The following is a 21,058-nucleotide window of genomic DNA, read 5'->3' as shown; positions in this document are numbered from 1 at the left end:
AATTGTATTTGGTCCCCTTTAAGACTTTCATCCTACTCAACACTGTCATTCAATCAAATAATCTCTTCTCCAGAGTAAATTCAGGTTTTATCACTGGTGTGTTTACCACCACTGTGGGTCCATCATGAAAAAATATCAAATTATTATCAGGGCATGTGTTGATAGGACAATGGATCTGGCCAAACCCACATCTGCACTCTCCCACAGAAGTATTACGCTTTCCTCATGCATGGGTTCGCTGTTATTCTTATTTTTCCTGGCACGGGCTGTGGCACCAGCAACTGGCTCGTTTGTCGGTCTCTGTGACAGAAGCGACAGGGAAGCCTCATGAGTACCCAGTACCGTCAAGTCATAGCCCCGGCCGTGTTCCTGCTACTGGGAATAGCAGGGATTCTACTGGTCGTCATCCCGATTGACGACGTGAGGGAACCTCCACAATTCATGGTAATAACGTTCGTTACCTTTTCTCATGTTTACGGGTGAGAAAATGAAAGTACTTACCGTATTTGCATACACCTGTCGATGAGTGGTTTAGCCAATAATTTCACGACATAGTCTAGATCAAATTTGAGAAAATAACGTTAGGTCTGATGTGATAACAGTATTATATAATCTTACTTAATCATTGCAGGGACTGATCACTACACAGGTTGTTTAATTAATGCACCAGTTGGTGCCAAGCTGTTACAAATATAATATTGTATGTAGGCTATAGCCCTACAGCTTGCTTGCAGGACTGAAAAGCTGAAAATATGTTGGTTATAATGTTATGAAGGCATGCGATAAGAGAGGCTAGGAAAACATGGGACTATTTTGAATATTTTTGCTAACAACATAAGATATAATAGCATTTAGCCTACTATAATAACATTTGTTAACAATATTCTTGGTGTTTGTGCACTATGGGGTCACTAGGGTTGGGTAGGTTACTTTCTAAATGTAATCAGTTACAGTTACTAGTTACCTGTCCAAAATTGTAATCAGTAATGTAACTTTTAGATTACCCAAACTCAGTAATGTAATATGATTACATTCAGTTACTTTAAGATCAATTTCCCCTTAACAGCTATTAGAAGAAGACAAAAATGTACAGTACCAGTCAAAAGTTTGGATGCACCTACTCATTCAAGGGTTTTCTTAATTTTTTATATTTTCTACATTGTAGAATAATAGTGAGGACATCAAAACTATGAAATAACACATATGGAATCATTGTTTAGGGTGGCAGGTAGCCTAGTGGTTAGAGCATTGGGCCAGTAACTGAAAGGTTGCTGGATCGAATCCCTGAGCTGACAAGGTAAAAATCTGTCGTTCTGCCCCTGAACAAGGCAATAACCCCACTGTTCCCCGGTAGGCCTTCATTGTAAATAAGAATTTGTTCTTAACTGACTTCCCTAGTTCAATAAAGGTTACATGTAGTAACCAAAAAAGTGATAAACATATCAAAATATATTTTAAATGTGAGATTCTTCAAAATAGCCACCCTTTACCTTGATGACAGCTTTGCACACTCTTTGCATTCTCTTAACCAGCTTCACCTGGTTTGTTGGGAACGGATTACAGTTACCTTTTTTTTGTAATCCATTACATTACATGTAATCCGTTACTCCCCAACTCTGGGGGTCACTGGGAAACCACCCAGAGCTACAACTCAACTGTTATTCCAAAGTTTTTATCAGGGGTCCATTCACCAACTTGCTATTCCTCACATTGTAATCGGTGTTTTTTTAAATCCACTGTTTGATTTGAATGTGGGCTTAATGTTGCTTTCCCTCTTAACACAAAGGAGCAGGTGGAACTACTAAAGTGGTGATGATATGCATTGCCGCAGGGTTCAGAGTTCTGCATTAGTGCATCACAATTGCAATTCATATCCAAGCTATTGTTTGTCAATTGAAGACTTATACTGAACAAAAATATAAAAGCAACATGCAACAATTTCAAAGATTTTACTGATATACAGGCCCTAATCTATGGATTTCACATGACTGGGAATACAGATATGCATCACGGACCAGTAAGTATCTGGTGTAACCACCATTTGCCTCATGCAGCGCGACACATCTCCTTCGCATAGAGTTGATCAGGCTGTTCATTGTGGCCTGTGGAATGTTGTCCCATTCTTTTTCAATGGCTGTGCGAAGTTGCTGGATATTGGCGGGAACTGGAACACATCGTACACGAGAACTGGAACACCCTTCATGTAACAAGACACCATACACACTCAAACATGCTCAATAGGTGATATGTCTCATGAGTATGCATTCCATGGAAGAACTGGAACATTTTCAGTTTCCAGGAATTGTGTACAGATCCTTGCGACATGGGGCCATGCATTATCATGTTGAAACATGAGATGATGGCGGTGATGAATGGCACGACAATGGGCCTCAGGATCTCATCACGGTATCTCTGTGCATTGAAATGCCATTGATGAAATGCAATTCTGTTCGTTGTCCGTAGCTTATGCCTGCCCATATCATAACCCCACCACCACGAGGCACTCTGTTCACAACATTGACATCAGCAAACCGCTTGCCCACACTACGCCATACACGCTGCCATACACGCTGCCATCTGCCCGGTACAGTTGAAACCGGGATTGATTTGTGAAGAGCACACTTCTCCATCTTACCAGTGGCCATCGAAGGTGAGCATTTTCCCACTGAAGTCAGTAACGATGCCGAGCGGCAGTCAGGTATAGACCATGGTGAGGATGACAAGCACGCATATGAGCTTCCCTGAGACGGTTTGACAGTTTGTGCAGAAATTCTTTGGTTGTGCAAACCCACAATTTCATCAGCTGTCTGGGTGGCTGGTCTGACGATCCCGCAGGTGAAGAAGCCAGATGTGGAGGTCCTGGGCTGGTGTGGTTACACGTGGTCTACAGATGTTAGGCCGGTTGGACGTACTGCCAAATACTCTAAAACAACATTGGAGGCGTCTTATGGTAATTTAATGTTAATTTCTCTATCTGGCAAATGCTCTGGTGGATATTCCTGCAGTCAGCATGCCTATTGCACACTCCCTCAACTTAAGACATCTGTGGCATTGTGTTGTACAACAAAACTGCACATTTTAGAGTGGCATTTTAAAGTTCCCAGCATAAGGTACACCTGTGTAATGATCATGCTGTTTAATCAGCTTCTTGATAATCAATCCACCTGTCACGCTCGTCATAATAAGCGGACCAAGGCGCAGCGTGAGAGACATACATCTTCCTTTTATTAGACGAAGACGTACCACGAAACACTCTTACAAAACTAACAAAACAATAAACGACCGTGAAGCTATAAACGAAAGTGCACACACAAGCTACTATCTATCCTGTCTGGCGGACGGCTCTGGCTGATCCTGTCTGGCGGACGGCTCTGGCTGATCCTGTCTGGCGGACGGCTCTGGCTGATCCTGTCTGGCGGACGGCTCTGGCTGATCCTGTCTGGCGGACGGCTCTGGCTGATCCTGTCTGGCGGACGGCTCTAGCGGCTCGGGACAGACGGGCAGCTCTGACGGCTCGGGACAGACGGGCAGCTCTGACGGCTCGGGACAGACGGGCAGCTCTGACGGCTCGGGACAGACGGGCAGCTCTGACGGCTCGGGACAGACGGGCAGCTCTGACGGCTCGGGACAGACGGGCAGCTCAGACGGCTCGGGACAGACGGGCAGCTCAGACGGCTCGGGACAGACGGGCAGCTCAGACGGCTCGGGACAGACGGGCAGCTCTGACGGCTCTGGGCAGACGGACAATGCAGGCGGCACTGGGCAGACGGCAGACTCTGGCCGGCTGAGGCGCACAGTAGGCCTGGTGCGTGGTACCGGAACTGGAGGTACCGGGCTGAGGACACGCACCTCAAGTCTAGTGCGGGGAGAAGGAACAGGGCATACTGGACCCTGGAGACGCACATTAGGCCTAGTGCGTGGTGCCGGAACTGGTGGTACCGGGCTGGGGACACGCATCTCAGGGCTAGTGCGGGGAGCAGCAACAGGATGCACAGGACTCTGGAGACGCACAGGAGGCTTGGTGCGTGGTGTAGGCACTGGTGGTAATAGGCTGGCGACACGCACCACAGGGCTAGTGCGTGGAGGAGGAACAGGGCTCTGGAGACGCACAGGAAGCCTGATGCGTGGTGTAGGCACTGGTGGTACTGGGCTGGGACGAGGAGGTGGCGCCGGAAATACCGGACCGTGCAGGCGTACTGGCTCCCTTGAGCACTGAGCCTGCCCAACCTTACCTGGTTGTATGCTCCCCATCGCCCGACCAGTGCGGGGAGGTGGAATAACCCGCACCGGGCTATGTAGGCGAACCGGGGACACCATGCGTAAGGCTGGTGCCATGTAAGCCGGCCCGAGGAGACGCACTGGAGACCAGACGCGTTGAGCCGGCTTCATGGCACCTGGCTCAATACTCAATCTAGCCCGGCCGATACGAGGAGCTGGTATGTACCGCACCGGGCTATGCACACGTACAGGAGACACCATGCGCTCTACTGCGTAACACGGTGTCTGCCCGTACTCTCGCTCTCCACGGTAAGTACAGGGAGTAGGCGCAGGTCTCCTACCTGACTTCGCCACACTCCCTTTTAGCTCCCCCCACGAAATTTTTTGGGCTGACTCACAGGCTTCCTACCGCGTCGTCGTGCTGCCTCCATTCGCCGGTATCCCTCCTCGCACTGCGCCAGAGAATCCCAGGCGGGCTCCGGCATTCGCCCTGGGTCGATCGCCCACCTGTCGATCTCCTCCCACGTAGTGTAGCCCAGATCCTGCTCCCATTGCCATAAATCCTGTGTAGGTGGGTCCTGTTGCTGTTTCACACGCTGCTTGGTCCTGGGTTGGTGGGTAATTCTGTCACGCTCCTCATAATAAGCGGACCAAGGCGCAGCGTGAGAGACATACATCTTCCTTTTATTAGACGAAGACGTACCACGAAACACTCTTACAAAACTAACAAAACAATAAACGACCGTGAAGCTATAAACGAAAGTGCACACACAAGCTACTAACGTTCAACATAGACAATTACCCACAAACACCTAAAGCCTATGGCTGCCTTAAATATGGCTCCCAATCAGAGACAACAATAAACAGCTGTCTCTGATTGAGAACCAAACCAGGCAACCATAGACTTTCCTAAACACCTACACTGAACACAACCCCATACATACTACAAAACCCCCTAAACAATACACACACCCTAAACTAGACAAAACACACAAACATCCCCCATGTCACACCCTGACCTAACTAAACTAATAAAGAAAATCAATATAACAAAGGCCAGGGTGTGACACCACCTGACAGGTGTGGCATATCTTGGCACAGCAGAAATGCTCACTAACAGGGATGTAAACAGATTTGTGCACAAAATTTGAGAGAAATAAGCTTCTTGTGCTTATGTGTAAGGCCTGGGTGTCGGAGTGTGGAGTCAACACGCAGGAAACAGCAGGTGCCAAATACAAAATGTTCTTTAATGAACACGGACCATCTAGTCCACCCTATTAACACACTGGGTGTACTATCTAACCAACCCCAGACATGGGGAAAAGGAACACAGTCCAGAAAACACGTAGCACACAATCAACACCACTACTTACAAGCAAACAATCCCGCACAAAGAAACGTGCGGGCCGGCTGACTAATAAGCCCAACTAATTAACCCTAATACACCACAGGTGAACCCAATAACCACATAGGGAGGGGGAGAAAAAGATCAGTGGCAGCTAATAGGCCGGTGACGACGACCGCCGAACGCCACCCGCACAGGAAGGAGAGCCTGCCTCGGTCGAAGTCGTGACAGTACCCCCCTCTGACGCGCGGCTCCCGCAGCGCGCCGACACCGGCCTCGAGGTCGACCCGGAGGACGAGGTGCAGGGCGATCCGGATGGAGGCGATGGAAATCCCTCAGCATCGACGGATCCAAAATGTCCCCCACCGGTACCCAGCACCTCTCCTCCGGACCGTACCCCTCCCAGTCCACGAGGTACTGAAGGCCCCTCACCCGGCGTCTCGAGTCCAGAATGGCCCGTATCGTGTACGCCGGGGACCCCCCGATGTCCAGAGGGGGAGGAGGGACCTCCGGCACCTCACCGTGCTGTAGGGGACCAGCTACCACCGGCCTGAGGAGAGACACATGAAACGAGGGGTTAATACGATAATAGGAAGGGAGTTGTAATCGATAACACACCTCGTTTATTCTCCTCAGGACTTTGAAGGGCCCTACACACTGCGGACCCAGCTTCCGGCAGGGCAAGCGGAGGGGCAGGTTTCGGGTCGAGAGCCAGACCCTGTCCCCCGGTACAAACACGGGGGCCTCACTGCGGTGGCGGTCAGCGCTCCTCTTCTGCCGTCCACTGGCTTGTTGGAGAGATTCCTGGACGGCCCTCCATGTCTCCTTGGAACGCTGCACCCATTCCTCCACCGCAGGAGCCTCGGTCTGGCTCGGATGCCATGGTGCCAGGACCGGCTGGTACCCCAATACACACTGAAAGGGGGGCACGTTAGTAGAGGAGTGGCGTAGTGAGTTCTGGGCCATTTCAGCCCAGGGAATGTATCTCGCCCACTCCCCTGGCCGGTCCTGGCAATACGACCGCAGAAACCTACCCACCTCCTGGTTCACTCTCTCCACCTGCCCATTACTCTCAGGGTGATACCCGGAGGTCAGGCTGACCGAGACCCCCAAACGCTCCATGAACGCCCTCCATACTCGGGACGTGAATTGGGGGCCCCGATCAGAAACGATGTCCTCCGGCACCCCGTAGTGCCGGAAGACGTGGGTGAATAATGCCTCCGCAGTCTGTAGGGCTGTAGGAATACCGGGCAACGGGAGGAGACGACAGGACTTCGAGAACCGATCCACAATCACCAGTACCGTAGTGTTTCCCTGAGACGGTGGAAGATCGGTCAGAAAATCTACGGACAGGTGCGACCAAGGCCGTTGTGGAACGGGGAGGGGTTGTAACTTCCCTCTAGGAAGGTGCCTAGGAGCCTTACTCTGGGCGCATACCGAACAGGAGGAAACATAAACCCTAACGTCTCTCGCCAAGGTAGGCCACCAATACCTCCCCCGAAGACTCCCCACCGTCCTCTTCACCCCAGGGTGACCCGAGGAGGGTAGAACGTGAGCCCACCGAATCAATTTGTCCCGAACACCAAGCGGCACGTACTTCCGCCCCACCGGACACTGAGGAGGAGCGGGTTCCGCCCGTAACGCCCGCTCGATGTCCGAGTCCACTTCCCACACCACTGGTGCTATCAGCCTTGAGGCGAGAAGGATGGGAGTGGGTTCGGTGGGCCGATCGTCCGAGTCGTAAAAACGGGACAGTGCATCCGCCTTTACGTTCTGAGAGCCCGGTCTATATGTTAACGTAAACTGAAATCGGGTAAAGAACATGGCCCACCTTGCTTGACGTGGGTTCAGTCTCCTAGCTGCCCGAATATACTCCAGATTCTGGTGGTCGGTCCAGATGAGAAAAGGGTGCTTAGCCCCCTCAAGCCAGTGTCTCCACACCTTCAGGGCACTGACCACTGCTAACAACTCCCGGTCCCCCACATCATAGTTACGCTCCGCTGAACTGAGCTTCTTCGAGAAGAAAGCACAGGGGTGGAGTTTTGGTGGCGTACCAGAGCGCTGTGATAGCACGGCACCTACCCCAGCCTCGGACGCGTCCACCTCCACTATGAATGCTAGAGAGGGATCCGGATGCGCCAACACGGGCGCATCCGTGAACAGCGCCTTCAACCTGTTGAAAGCTCCGTCCGCTTTTGCTGACCACTGCAGCCGCACCGGACCCCCCTTCAGCAGTGAGGTAATGGGAGCTGCTACCTGACCAAAACCCCGGATAAACCTCCGGTAGTAGTTGGCAAAACCCAAAAACCGCTGCACCTCTTTTACCGTGGTCGGAGTCGGCCAATTACGCACGGCCTTAATGCGGTCACTCCCTACCACCACGCCCGAGGTGGAAATGCGATAACCCAGAAAAGAGACGGCTCGTTTAGAGAACACACACTTCTCAGCCTTGACATATAGGTCATGCTCCAGCAGTCTACCAAGCACCTTGCGCACCAGAGACACATGTGCGGCGTGAGTGGCTGAATAGATCAGAATGTCATCGATATAAACAACCACTCCCTGCCCGTGCAGGTCCCTGAGAATATCGTCTACAAAGGATTGGAAAACGGCTGGAGCATTCTTTAACCCATATGGCATGACGCAGTACTCATAATGGCCCGATGTGGTACTAAATGCGGTTTTCCACTCGTCTCCTTTCCGAATACGCACCAGACTATACGCGCTCCTGAGATCCAATTTTGTGAAGAACTGCGCTCCGTGAAATGATTCCATTGCCGTAGCAATGAGAGGTAGTGGGTAACTAAACCCTACGGTGATGGCATTTAGACCTCTATAATCAATACACGGACGCAAACCTCCCTCCTTTTTCTTCACAAAAAAGAAACTCGAGGAGGCGGGTGAGATGGAGGACCGAATGTACCCCTGTCCCAGAGACTCAGTGACATATGTCTCCATAGCCACCGTCTCCTCTTGGGACAATGGGTACACGTGACTCTTGGGAAGCGCAGCGTCTACCTGGCGATCTATCGCACAATCCCTTCCCGGTCGATGAGGTGGTAATTTAGTCGCTTTCTTTTTACTGAAAGCGATTGCCAAATCGGCATACTCGGGGGGAATGCACACCGGGGAACCCTGGTCTGGACTTTCCACCGACGTGGCACCGATGGAAACTCCCAAACACCTTCCAGAACACTCCTTTGACCACCGCTGGAGAACCCCCTGTCTCCACGAAATTTTAGGATTGTGCCGGGCCAGCCAGGGAATCCCTAGCACCACTGGAAACGCAGGCGAATCAATAATATAAAAGCTGATACGCTCCTTATGATTCCCCTGCGTCACCATGTCCAGGGGGACAGTGGTCTCCCTGACCACCCCTGACCCTAATGGCCGGCTATCTAGGGAGTGCACGGGAAAGGGAGAATCTATCGGCACAAGCGGAACCCTTAACCTAAGAGCGAGTCCGCGATCCATAAAGTTCCCAGCTGCGCCTGAATCGACTAGCGCCCTATGCTGGGAAGAGGGGAAACATTTCAGAAAAAAAATCAAGACAAACATGTGACTAACAGGGGGTTCTGGGTGAGTTTGGTGCTGACTCACCTGGGGTGATCGAGAAGCGTTCCGCCTGCCATCTCGACTCCCAGACGGACCCCCCCAGCACCGATCGGCCGTGTGTCCTCTCCGACCACAGCTGGTGCAGGGAGAGCCTCCTCCTCCGGTATCCCTCGGCCCAGCCCCTCCCAACTCCATTGGAATAGGAGCGGAGGGGCTGGGTGGTGGAACGTACAGGACCCTCTCAGAACGCCCGCGGGCAGCCAGCAGATTGTCCAGACGGATGGACATGTCAATCAGCTCATCCAGAGAAAGAGCGGTGTCCCAACATGCTAGCTCCCTGCGGACGTCCTCCCGGAGATTACACCGGTAGCGATCAATAAGGGCCCTGTCATTCCACCCAGATCCTGCAGCCAGGGTCCGGAACTCCAGCGCGTAATCCTGGGCGCTCCTCTTCTCCTGCCTAAGGTGGAACAGTCGTTCTCCCGCCGCTCGGCCCTCTGGAGGATGGTCAAATACGGCCCGAAAACGGCGGGTGAATTCTGGGTAATGCTCCTTCGCCGAGTCTGGGCCATTCCAGACCGCGTTGGCCCACTCCAGAGCACGACCCGTGAGGCAGGAGACGAGGACACGCACCCTCTCCGCTCCCGAGGGAGTGGGTCTTACGGCGGCAAGGTACAGTTCCAGTTGGAGTAGGAACCCCTGGCACCCCACCGCCGATCCATCATAATCCCTCGGGAGTGTCAGACGGAGAGCGCTGGAGCCGAGAAATGAAGAGTCCTGGGCTGGAGGAGCCGAAGGTGGAGAGAGGAAACCACTCCTCTCCCATCGATCCATTCGCTCCATCATCCAATCCATCGCTGTTCCAATACGGTGGAGAACAGTGGTATGCTGGAGCACCCGTTCCTCTATCGATGGGAGAGGGTTGGCTGCTGCTCCTGCTGACTCCATTTCAGGTGCGGGATTCTGTAAGGCCTGGGTGTCGGAGTGTGGAGTCAACACGCAGGAAACAGCAGGTGCCAAATACAAAATGTTCTTTAATGAACACGGACCATCTAGTCCACCCTATTAACACACTGGGTGTACTATCTAACCAACCCCAGACATGGGGAAAAGGAACACAGTCCAGAAAACACGTAGCACACAATCAACACCACTACTTACAAGCAAACAATCCCGCACAAAGAAACGTGCGGGCCGGCTGACTAATAAGCCCAACTAATTAACCCTAATACACCACAGGTGAACCCAATAACCACATAGGGAGGGGGAGAAAAAGATCAGTGGCAGCTAATAGGCCGGTGACGACGACCGCCGAACGCCACCCGCACGGGAAGGAGAGCCTGCCTCGGTCGAAGTCGTGACATTATGGAACATTTCGGGGATCTTTTATTTCAGCTCATGAAACATGGGACCAACCCTTTACATGTTGTGTTTATATTTTTTGTTCAGTGTATTTTATGCTTCATTCAGTAGAATACGATTCATTCTTGGAATCTGTAGAAACAATGCTTTCTAAAGCATCTTTTTTTAAATCTTTCCCTTGATGTGATCTTTCCCTCTAAAGCATCCCGAACCGGTTATATATATTCCCCATTACAAAGGCAATACAATAAACCACAAATGCAATATTATTTATACTATGGACGTGCATAATGTGGAGTTAAAAAGTTAGATTAAATTTAACAATTTAACGAAGACATGTCAGAGACAGACAAATACTGAAACTTGGAGATGAGTAAACCAGCATTTCTGCAATTTGGCAATGCAATGCACCTGGACTGCACACTTGTTCAGATACAGCTCTGCCTGACATGCAGTATCTTGCCTAATAAACCCAACCTCAGAGCACTCACTGGAAAACCTTTTTGAAATCAAGCCCAACTTCAAAGGGAAGCATAAAAGGAAGGGATAAAAGACCAGAAAATAAAAGGCGAAAATGAAAGATGTAGAGAGAATAAAAGATATGCATGCCTCTTTTATTCAGCAAATTTTCTATTGTCTCTTTTGGTTACTTTTATCCTTTCTTTCTTTCTGTCCTCATCGGTTACTTTGGTGACCTTTTGTGGCCATACTGTATTAATGAGAAACACATTTTGAAGGACCAGATGTTGGTCAGCGATACTTTGACTTTGCTGTGGGAACCTTTCACTGTGCAGGGGAAATAACACACATTTTGAAAATAAAAGCACTGAAATGTCAACAGGTGTAAGATGTACAATAAATGTAAAAAGTACTGTAGTATTGCCAGGTAAATTCTGAAACGTGTATTGCTTATTTACATTTAGCCTGTTTCTCTGACTTTTCCAACCGTTCTGTCTGTTTCAGTATGGAGTAGTCCTGGATGCTGGCTCGTCCCACACTGCTATGTACATCTACAAGTGGCCAGCTGATAAACAAAATGGCACTGGCATTGTCACTCAGCACAGCGAGTGCCATGTCAAGGGTAAGAGTGCTTTTGCTAATACACTATTAGGTATCAACCCCTAACACACCCACTAAAACTGAAGAGATTGCATATGTTAATGTGACACACACAATATCCACCTCACCTATTTCAGGGAAAAGTGGAGCTATTACCACCTATCCATTCCAAATCTACATGAAATGCTTAGGGTAAGGGCTAGTATTGGATTTCGAATTCAGTAGTGTCTATCAGAGCCAGAAAGGCTGCCACTCATCCAGTGTTGGAGTGTTCTGGAAACTTTCACTTCTACTTACATTTTTCTCCAAAGGAATGAGGAATGACCGGTCAGAGACATTCATATTACAGAAGTGATTTTTCACAGTAATTATTTTTGTATAATTCTGTTTAACTGAGTGGTCAGGTTCCTGTTTTTATGCCATGTACGCTGTTTGCCCTCTACATTTCTTCCTCTAATACTAAAGTTTGGTTTCAGTTGAGCAGGTTACCATAGAAACACTTGTGAAATTGTATTCCATCCATTCAGATACATGTTCTCTTACATGAAAGAAAAAAGGTCAGGCACAAGTCAAAATTGGCAGAAGTCATGTGCACTTTGTGGTATTTATTTTCTGATTTCTATTGTATTCTACTCTATTCTTTTCTGTTGTATACCTACCCAGGAGGAGGGGTATCCAGCTATGCAGGTGAGCGAGGGGGTGCAGGACGCAGTCTGGAACCCTGTCTGGATCAGGCTTTGAAAGACATCCCCAAATCCAGACACCACCTCACCCCATTGTATCTGGGAGCCACAGCGGGTATGAGGCTTCTGAAGTGAGTGGGCAACACACCATTAAATGTACTTTCAGATCAGATACACAGTGCAATAGCATCTTCCATTCATGGATTATTTGAGCTGTCACATTAGAATGACTAATGAATGGCTTTATACTTACTGTATGTTGGATAATGACAACATTTTGATAGAAACAGATCTAGACAATAATGTCTATTTCCTCTCTCTTTCCCACAGTATATCCAACCCCATAGAGTCAGAGAAGATACTAAAGGAAGTTGGCAGCAAGCTGCATACTTATCCTTTCGACTTCAGAGGGGCGACCATCATGAGTGGACAGGAGGAGGGGGCATATGCCTGGGTCACTGTAAACTACCTGTTAGAGAACTTTATCAAGGTGAGGCTCCAGAGTCCGCATCAGAGCCATTCAAGACAACTGAGGAATAAATGTTAAGCAGTGTTGGCAATGTAGATGAATAAGAAACATTGGTTTGTTTTTATTGTTTCTCAAGACGAACTGGCTGTCATTTAATTTCCTTTTCATTCTTTCTTTTGTCACTTAGTATGGCTTTGTGGGGCATTGGCTTAGTCCTGGCAGAGATACAGTGGGTGCTCTGGACTTTGGAGGCGCCTCCACTCAGATTACCTTTGAGACCGCAGACGTGGTGGAGGACAAGAGTAACGTCATGGAGCTGCATCTTTATGGTAGAGACTACCACCTATACACACAGAGCTTCCTGTGCTACGGCAGGGACCAGGTCTTACGCAGACTGCTGGCTCACTTGGTTAAGGTAACACACGTTCTCCTAAAACACAGTAGCATTACAAACACAGAATGATTGAGTACATCACAAGCCAAAGTGCATAATGATTGTAAAAACATAGATCAATGTTAGGCTCAAATATTGTACATCACAGGAGGTTGGTGGTACCTTAATTGGGGTGAACGGGCTCGTTGTAATGGCTAGAGCGGAATCAGTGGAATGGTATCAAATACCTCAAACACATGGTTTCAATGTATTTGATACCATTCCATTTGCGCCGTTCCAGTCATTATTATGAGCCGTCCTCCCCTCAGCAGCCTCCACTGCAACTTATATCCATTTATCATGAGGATATGGCTACAGAGGTATGTCTTTTGTCTCCTCTGTCTCTCAGACTCAAGGTGCTGGGCCCCATGTATCACACCCCTGCTATCCAGCAGGTTTCAATGTCTCCATGAAGTTGGACAAGGTGTTTGACTCCCCATGCACGGCAGACCAAATGCCCACTCCCTACAGCCCCCAGGACCCCCTGACGGTGATTGGAACTGGGCATTACCAGCACTGCCTGGGCAACATGTCCAAGATATTCTCCTTTGACAGGTGCTCTTTCTCCAAGTGCTCCTTTGATGGAGTCTTTCAGCCCAACGTCACTGGTAGCTTCATGGTGAGGAGGATCCCCTGCATGGAACGCACTTTAGGATCAATATATGGTTCACTGTCAGAATAGATCCCATGTTCTTTCAAATGTACACAGTATCCTAATATTTAGTTACAATGCATTCGGAAAGTATTCAGACCCCTTGACTTTTTCCACATTTTGTTACATTTGGGGGGCTCCCGAGTGGCGCAGCAGTCTAGGGCACTGATTCTTAGTGCAAGAGGCATCAATACCGTCCCTGTTTCAAATCCAGGCTGTATCACATCTGGCCGCCCTCAGGGAGTCCCATTGGGCGGCGCACAATTGGCCCAGGTTTGGCCGGGGTAGGCCATCATTGTAAATAAGAATTTGTTCTTAACTGACTTGCTTAGTTAATTAAATATAAATAAATCATTACAGCCTATTTCTAAAATTGATTAAATATTTTTTTCCCTCATCAATCTACACACATAATGACAAAGCAAAAACAGGTTTTTATAAATGTTTACACATTTATATAAGTATTCAGACCCTTTACTCAGTACTTTGTTGAAGCACCTTTGGCAGCTATTAAAGCATCGAGTCTTCTTGGGTATGACGCTACAAGCTTGGCACACCTGTATTTGGGGAGTTTCTCCCATTCTTCTCTGCAGATCCTCTCAAGCTCTGTCAGGTTGGATGGGGAGCGTTGCTGCACAGCTATTTTCAGGTCTCTCCAGAGATGTTCAATCGGGTTTAAGTCCGGGCTCTGACTGGGCCACTGAAGGACAGTCAGAGACTTGTCCCAAATCCACTCCTGCTTTGTCTTGGCTGTGTGCTTAGGGTCGCTGTCCTGTTGGAAGGTGAACCTTCACCCCAGTCTGAGGTCCTGAGCGCTCTCGAGTAGGTTTTCATCCAGGATCTCTCTGTACTTTGCTCCGTTCATCTTTCCCTCGATCCTGACTGGTCTCCCTGTTCCTGCCTCTGAAAAACATCCCCACAGCATGATGCTGCCACCACCATGCTTCACTGTAAGGATGGTGCCAGGTTTCCTCCTGATGTGACACTTGGCATTCAGGCCAAAGTGTTCAATCTTTGTTTCATCAGACCAGAGAATCTTGTTTCTCATGGTCTGAGAGTCCTTTAGGTGCCTTTTGGCAAACTCCAAGTGGGTTGTCATGTGCCTTTTACTAAGGAGTGGCTTCCGTCTGGCCACTCAACCATAAAAGCCTGATTGGTGGAGTGCTGCAGAGATGGTTGTCCTTCTGGAAGGTTCTCCCATCTCCACAGAGAAACTCTGGAGCTCTGTCACAGTGACCATCGGGTTCTTGGTCACCTCCCTGACCAAGGCCCTTCTCCCCCGATTCCTGGTGGTTCCAAACTTCTTCCATTTAAGAATGATGGAGGCCACTGTGTTTTTAGGACCTCCAATGCTGCAGATTTTTTTTGGTAACCTTCCCTAGATCTGTGCCTTGACACAATCCTGTCTTGGAGCTCTATGGACAATTCATGGCTTGGTTTTTGCCCTGACATGCACTGTCAACTGTGGGACGTTCTATAGACAGGTGTGTGCCTCCAAATCATGTCCAATCATTTGAATTTACCACACAGGACATCACAAGGATGATCAATGGAATCAGGATGCACCTGTGCTCAATTTGGAGTCTCATAGCAAAGGGTCTGAATACTTATGTAAATAAGGAATTTCTGTTTTTTATTTGTAATAAATTTGCACCATTTTTTTTCTCCTGTTTTTGCTTTGTCATTATGGTGTATTGTGTGTATATTGATGAGGAATTATTGTTATTAAATCCATTTTAGAATAAGGCTGTAATGTAACAGAATGTGGAAAATGTGTCTGAATACTTTCCGAATACACTGTATGTACTTTGGTACAAGCTATTTAACAATAAGATGGATTGATTTCCTTTCATGCAAGTATTTATTTGCTGACTTTTGGTCAGAATAGGGTTTTATGTTTTCATTCATAGGCTATGTCACTGTATGCCATCGCATGCAGACAAATCCCACAGCCTCATGAGATTAATTAGACAGGCTAATCCTCTGGGTATTGCTCTGATGTCAAGGGTTGAGCAATCTGAGCAATCTGTTTTATTTTCCTCTCCACAGGCGTTCTCTGCCTTCTTCTACACTCATGTCTTCCTGCAGCGCACCACTGGCATCACTGTAACATCCCCCACTCTACTGGAGGGAGCCACCCACACTGTCTGCAACATGAGCTATCAGGAAGTACTGTACTGCTGGGCTCAGCTGACTGACTCAGGCTATTCTTAGACTATTCTTATGGTTTTCTTGCTCTAAAGCACATTCTCTTTTTCTCAGAACACTTAGAAAAAAAGGTGCTATCTAGAACCTAAAAGGGTTATTCGGCTGTCCCCATAGGAGAAACCTTTGAAGAACCCTGGTTCCAGATAAAATGCTTTTGGTTCCAGGTAGAACCCTTTTGTGTTCCATGTAGAACCCTTTCCACAGAGGGTTTTACATGGAATCCAAAAGGGTTCTTCATGGAAACAAAAAGGGTTCTTCCTGGAAGCAAAAAGGGTCCAACATGGAAGCAAAAAGTGTTATCCTATGGGGACAGTCGAAGAACCCTTTTGGAGCCCTTTTTTTCTAAGCGTGTACAGTGAATCTCGTATTACAGCAACTGAGTCAAATAGCATAAGAGGGTGGACGTTCTCCCAAATGTTGAATGCTGGGAAGAAAATATCTACTTAGGCTGTGAGTGAGCCTTAATTATGTTACCTGGAGGGTAGCAGGCACTGCACAGGATTATCAACTAGTGAAAGGAGATCTAATAGTCAGGGAATTTAATTCCATTACCGGCATTTTGGATGTTTTCTGAGCACTTATGAAAATGTCCTGTTGATGTGTGTATCAAGGGAGGCAGGTGGGAGGAGCTATTGTAATGGCTGGAATTTTGTATTATTATTTATCGGGAGCCATTTGATTTTATGGCTCCCGAGTGGCACAGCGGTTTAAGGCACTGCATCTCAGTAGTAGAGGCGTCACTACAGACACCCTGGTTGGAATCCAGGCTGTATCACAACCGGCCGTGATTGGGGGTGCCATAGGGCGGCGCACAATTGGCCCAGTGTCGTCCGGGTTTAGCCCGGTGTAGGCCGTCATTGTCTATAAGAAATTGTTCTAAACTGACTTGCCTAGTTAAATAAAGGTTACATTTAAAATATATATATATATGAACTACAACTTTAGACAAATGATTTTATTTTAAAGAAACAATACAACTAAGAATGTGTGTGTGTGTATCCATCAGTTACGTTGGGGGTGGCAGGTAGCCTAGTGGTTAGAGCATTGGGCCAGTCACCGAAAGGTTGCTAGAGCGAATCCCCGCGCTGACAAGATAAAAATATGTTGTTCTGCCCCTGAACAAGGCAGTTAGCTCACTGTTCCTAGGCCGTCATTGTAAATAAGAACTTGTTCTTAACTGACTTGCCTAGTTAAATAAAGGTTAAATAAAAAATATTGGGGAGAGCTGTGAGGTGTTTATTTGTTTTTTTAAACCAGGTTTGCTGTTCATTTACACTATATGAGATGGGAGTTCCATGCAATCATGGCATATATAATACTGTACATTTAATTTAATTTGTTGTCTGGAATGGAATCAATGGAAACAAAGTGTTTAACTCCGTTCCATAGATTCCATTACAGCCTTTACAAAGATCCCATCCTCTTATTGCTCCTCTCACCAGCAAGTGAAGAGAGGAATACTAAGAATTCTATGAAATTAACATTGTCATCTTTTTCTAACGCCCCTCCACATAAACAGATGCTAGAGAAGGCCCCAGACCAGAAGGGTCGTCTACAGGATTACTGTGCAGCCTCTGTCTTTATCCAGGTCCTCATGCTCCAAGGCTATGGCTTTGATGAGCTCTCCTTCCCTCGGATCTCTTTTCAGAGAAAGGTGAGCAGCAAAGTAAACCTTATGAATGTTTGACTCTATTTCAATTAGGGATGCACGATATATCGGTGAACATATCGCAATCGGCCGATATTAGCTAAAAATGCCAACATCGGTATCGGCAGATGTCTAGTTTAACGCCAGATGTGCAAAACCTATGTCAAAGCTGACGTGCATACTTATATAACGAAGGTAAATGACTAATGACGCCACGTAAAATGTTGCGCTATACTGCAACACAGCATTCCAACCTAGCCCACAATGTCTGCTGTGTGGATCGAGCAGTCAACAAGTCAAGCAGTCATTTGAAAGAGTAACACAATTTCAGCGAGACAACTCAAAGGCGAAATCCATTAATTGCCCTTGACAATCAACAGTTCTCTGTCGTGGGTGATGTTGGCTTTCACCGACTGGTCGAGCACCGGTTAACACGTGCGCTATTTTTCCGATGTTGCCCAGTAATAGAGTACATACTGTAATGAAACAGGCAGGGAGCAGGTCTCGAACCCTCGACCTTCTAGCCCGAGGTCCGTCGCGCTATCGACTGTACCGCAAAAGCATGCTCGTGCGCCAGAGTCGATTTCCGCGCTTATAAACCCAGGGTCGTTATACTACTCCCTCCTTTCAAAGAGCTCGTCCTCGCGCTAGCTTGCGACTCTACGTCTTACAGGAACGCGCTCACCGGCCAAGCACACGCACTGTCGTGGATGCAAGGTCCGAGCACTTCTGACACCAGTGTAATGAAACGGCAGGGAGCAGGTCTCGAACCCTCGACCTTCTAGCCCGAGGTCCGGCGCACTATCGACTGTGCCGCAAAAGCTTGCTCGAACGGTAGAGTCTATTTCCGCGATTATAAACCCAGGGTCGTTACAATACTATGGCATGCGTTTGGGTCTGTGTGTAACAGTATAACTTGCAGAGCAAGGGGAACCATTACTTCTAGGTTTCAGAGCAAGTGACGTAACCGACTGAAAGGCTGCTAGCGCGCACCACCGCTAACTAGCTAGCCATTTCACATCCGTTACATGTGCATATCAAAAAAGATACAGTAGCACTGTCAAAGCTGTACCAAAAAGTCAGCAAGCACTGGCCACGAACGATGTGTTTACAATACCGCGTTAGTAATTAAACATAATTTGTTCGACCGCAACTTCTGGGGTATCTAGCTTTAGCTTGGTACCTAGCTAGCACCAATACAACCAGCCTGAAAACAATGACCAGTAAAAACTGCAGTCATTTTCATTATTCTTAGCAATGATTTAGAAATCCTTGTAAGTATCATCTAGGTTGCCACTTGTACGAAAATTGAACTTCAGTTAATTAAGATAAATAGCTAGCCAGCTACTTAACTCTGTTGCCCAAAGCTAACGTTATAAGCAGCCAGTTAGCTTCATCTGGCTAGTGAGGATCGACCGGACCGGGCTGTGTTGTGAAGCTAGCCACAATAAGGATTAGGGACAATAGTGGAATTTGCGGTTTGCCTTCAAAATAAAAGTGTGTCATTGACAGTGATGCAAATGAATACAAATAGTAGAATTATGGCATACTTTTATTTTGGGGGGAAGAACATTGTTTGCATCCATGAGCTAGCTAGCTTTTTTTAATGACCAACACTGTAGGTGCACGAGACAACTTTACCAGCATCATAGCATACGTATCGATGAATCGTTGTGACATGAAATACGAGTGATAGTGTAATCAATGTGTAATAACTACTTTTAAAATTAATGAACGCATTAAAGTATTATGTGACGTGCAGTCATATTCAGGTCCTGATTGGTCAACAAGCTGATTTGACACGTCAAATAGTGTTATTTGACACATCAAATAGTGTTATTTGACACGTCAAATAGTGTTAAATAGTATATTTTTTGACACGCAAAGACCCAAACGGCGTTCCTTAGAAATCCTGGTTGAGAATGAAACGACTGAACAAATGAACAACGAAACAGCATAGCAAGTAAGTGAAAGAAATAGGTTTTGATTATGTTTCACTGGTAATGGGGACATACATAAATGGCAACGAAATAACTTTTTGGTCTGTGTGGTGTGTGTGTAACCTTTATTTAACTAGGCAAGTCAGTTAAGAACAAATTCTTATTTACAATGACGGACTACCCTGGCCAAACCCGGACGACGCTCTCCCAATCACGGCCGGATGTGATACATCCTGGATTCGAACCAGGGACTGTAGGGATGCCTCTTGCACTGAGATGCAGTGCCTTAGACCGCTGCGTCCATGTGTGTGTGTTAACAATTTAACAGTACTAGAATGCTTAAAAGGCCGGTAAATCTTTAAATATCGGATATCGGTATCAGTCAAAAATGTCATATTGGTGCATCACTAATTTCAATGCAATAAAAGCTAGTTCCATATAGATGTTTAATGTACCCCTTGACTACTGTATAGAATTTGGAGTTCAGTTATGATTTGTTTTTCTTATTTTGTGCAGGCAGGAGACACCTCTATTGGCTGGGCCCTGGGTTACATGCTGAGTCTGAGCAGTCTGTTGCCAGGGGAGAGCATGGGACTGAGGAAGGCTCTGCGCCCCGAGGCCTGGGCTGGTCTCATCTTCCTCTTTGTCTTCCTCATCCTCATTGTGTCTGTATTTCTTCTACTGAAGACCTGCCAAAAGAAGGACAGTGACGGCATCATCTAAGGTCTTCAAAGCACCATTTGGTTACTGTTCTTCCCAATCAGAATCATGCACTTATCAGTCCTAGAGTTTGTCATTCCAATGTCACATTTGTTAGAGGAGGCTACAGGAGAAAAGTGTATATCCAAATTTACAAAGAGATATTTCATTTGAAGTCAGATGTATTGTTGACCATTTATACTACATTTTGTACAAGTTTTTGACATTTGGTAATGTTTAAGTGATTTAATGTCATGTACTGTAATTCCAAACCATTCTATCTCGAGTACATGTTTTATAATCAAGGAAACTGAGGATAGATTTGTAGTAGCCTATATGCAGGTATGTGAGAGGTAAAATTTAAGTGCTATATAAGCATTTCCGTTTAACCTCACATATACCGGAGTATATTACAATGCTGTAATGCAAGTGAGCCATCTGAATTCATGAATTGTTTTTTTGTGCGGTTGTTAGACTGTGTTAACTCAGGACTCTGTTGTTTGTGTGTGTCATTCTTTGCTAGCATGTCATAACATTTTAAATGAGTTACATTTATTGCTTTTTCCTTGTTGATAATCTGTCATTTTGACAGACCGTACCAAAGCAAGACTAAAAAGAAAAGGGAACCAAAATAATAAAAATCTATGAAAACCACAACCTATTATGTATTCTCTGGCTGATGTGACCTCAATTAGTAGTCTTGGTGGTCATATCAATGTTATGACATTGCTTTATTTTGCTTTATTAAAATGTTTTTTTTTATTGGAAAATCACTTCATAGAGCCCT

General features: G+C 47.1%; 1 protein-coding gene across 1 annotated transcript; it reads left to right on the top strand.

Annotated features, from left to right (window-relative positions):
• Nucleotides 1-269: 269 nt before the first annotated feature.
• On the top strand, nt 270-20,928 carry LOC120063125 (ectonucleoside triphosphate diphosphohydrolase 2-like). Its single transcript, XM_039013303.1, has 9 exons — nt 270-444; nt 11,444-11,561; nt 12,203-12,353; nt 12,553-12,712; nt 12,879-13,106; nt 13,474-13,743; nt 15,826-15,945; nt 17,504-17,638; nt 20,089-20,928. Exons 1-9 carry the CDS (start codon nt 328-330, stop codon nt 20,293-20,295), a joined length of 1,506 nt encoding a protein of 501 aa, XP_038869231.1. The 5' UTR covers nt 270-327; the 3' UTR covers nt 20,296-20,928.
• The last annotated feature ends 130 nt before the right edge of the window (nt 20,929-21,058 follow it).

Source organism: Salvelinus namaycush, chromosome 18 (assembly GCF_016432855.1).
Source record: "Salvelinus namaycush isolate Seneca chromosome 18, SaNama_1.0, whole genome shotgun sequence".
Lineage (NCBI taxonomy): Eukaryota > Metazoa > Chordata > Actinopteri > Salmoniformes > Salmonidae > Salvelinus > Salvelinus namaycush.
The sequence above is the reverse complement of the archived record's forward strand: the minus strand, read 5'-3'. Positions and strand labels throughout refer to the sequence as shown.

Bases quoted from the DNA above. Each gene is read 5' to 3' on its own strand.
- LOC120063125 (XM_039013303.1), top strand. From the start codon at position 328: ATGAGTACCCAGTACCGTCAAGTCATAGCCCCGGCCGTGTTCCTGCTA. The intron at 11,562-12,202 runs GTAAGAGTGCTT...ATACCTACCCAG, and splicing joins CAGCGAGTGCCATGTCAAGG to GAGGAGGGGTATCCAGCTAT. The intron at 15,946-17,503 runs GTACTGTACTGC...CCACATAAACAG, and splicing joins GCAACATGAGCTATCAGGAA to ATGCTAGAGAAGGCCCCAGA.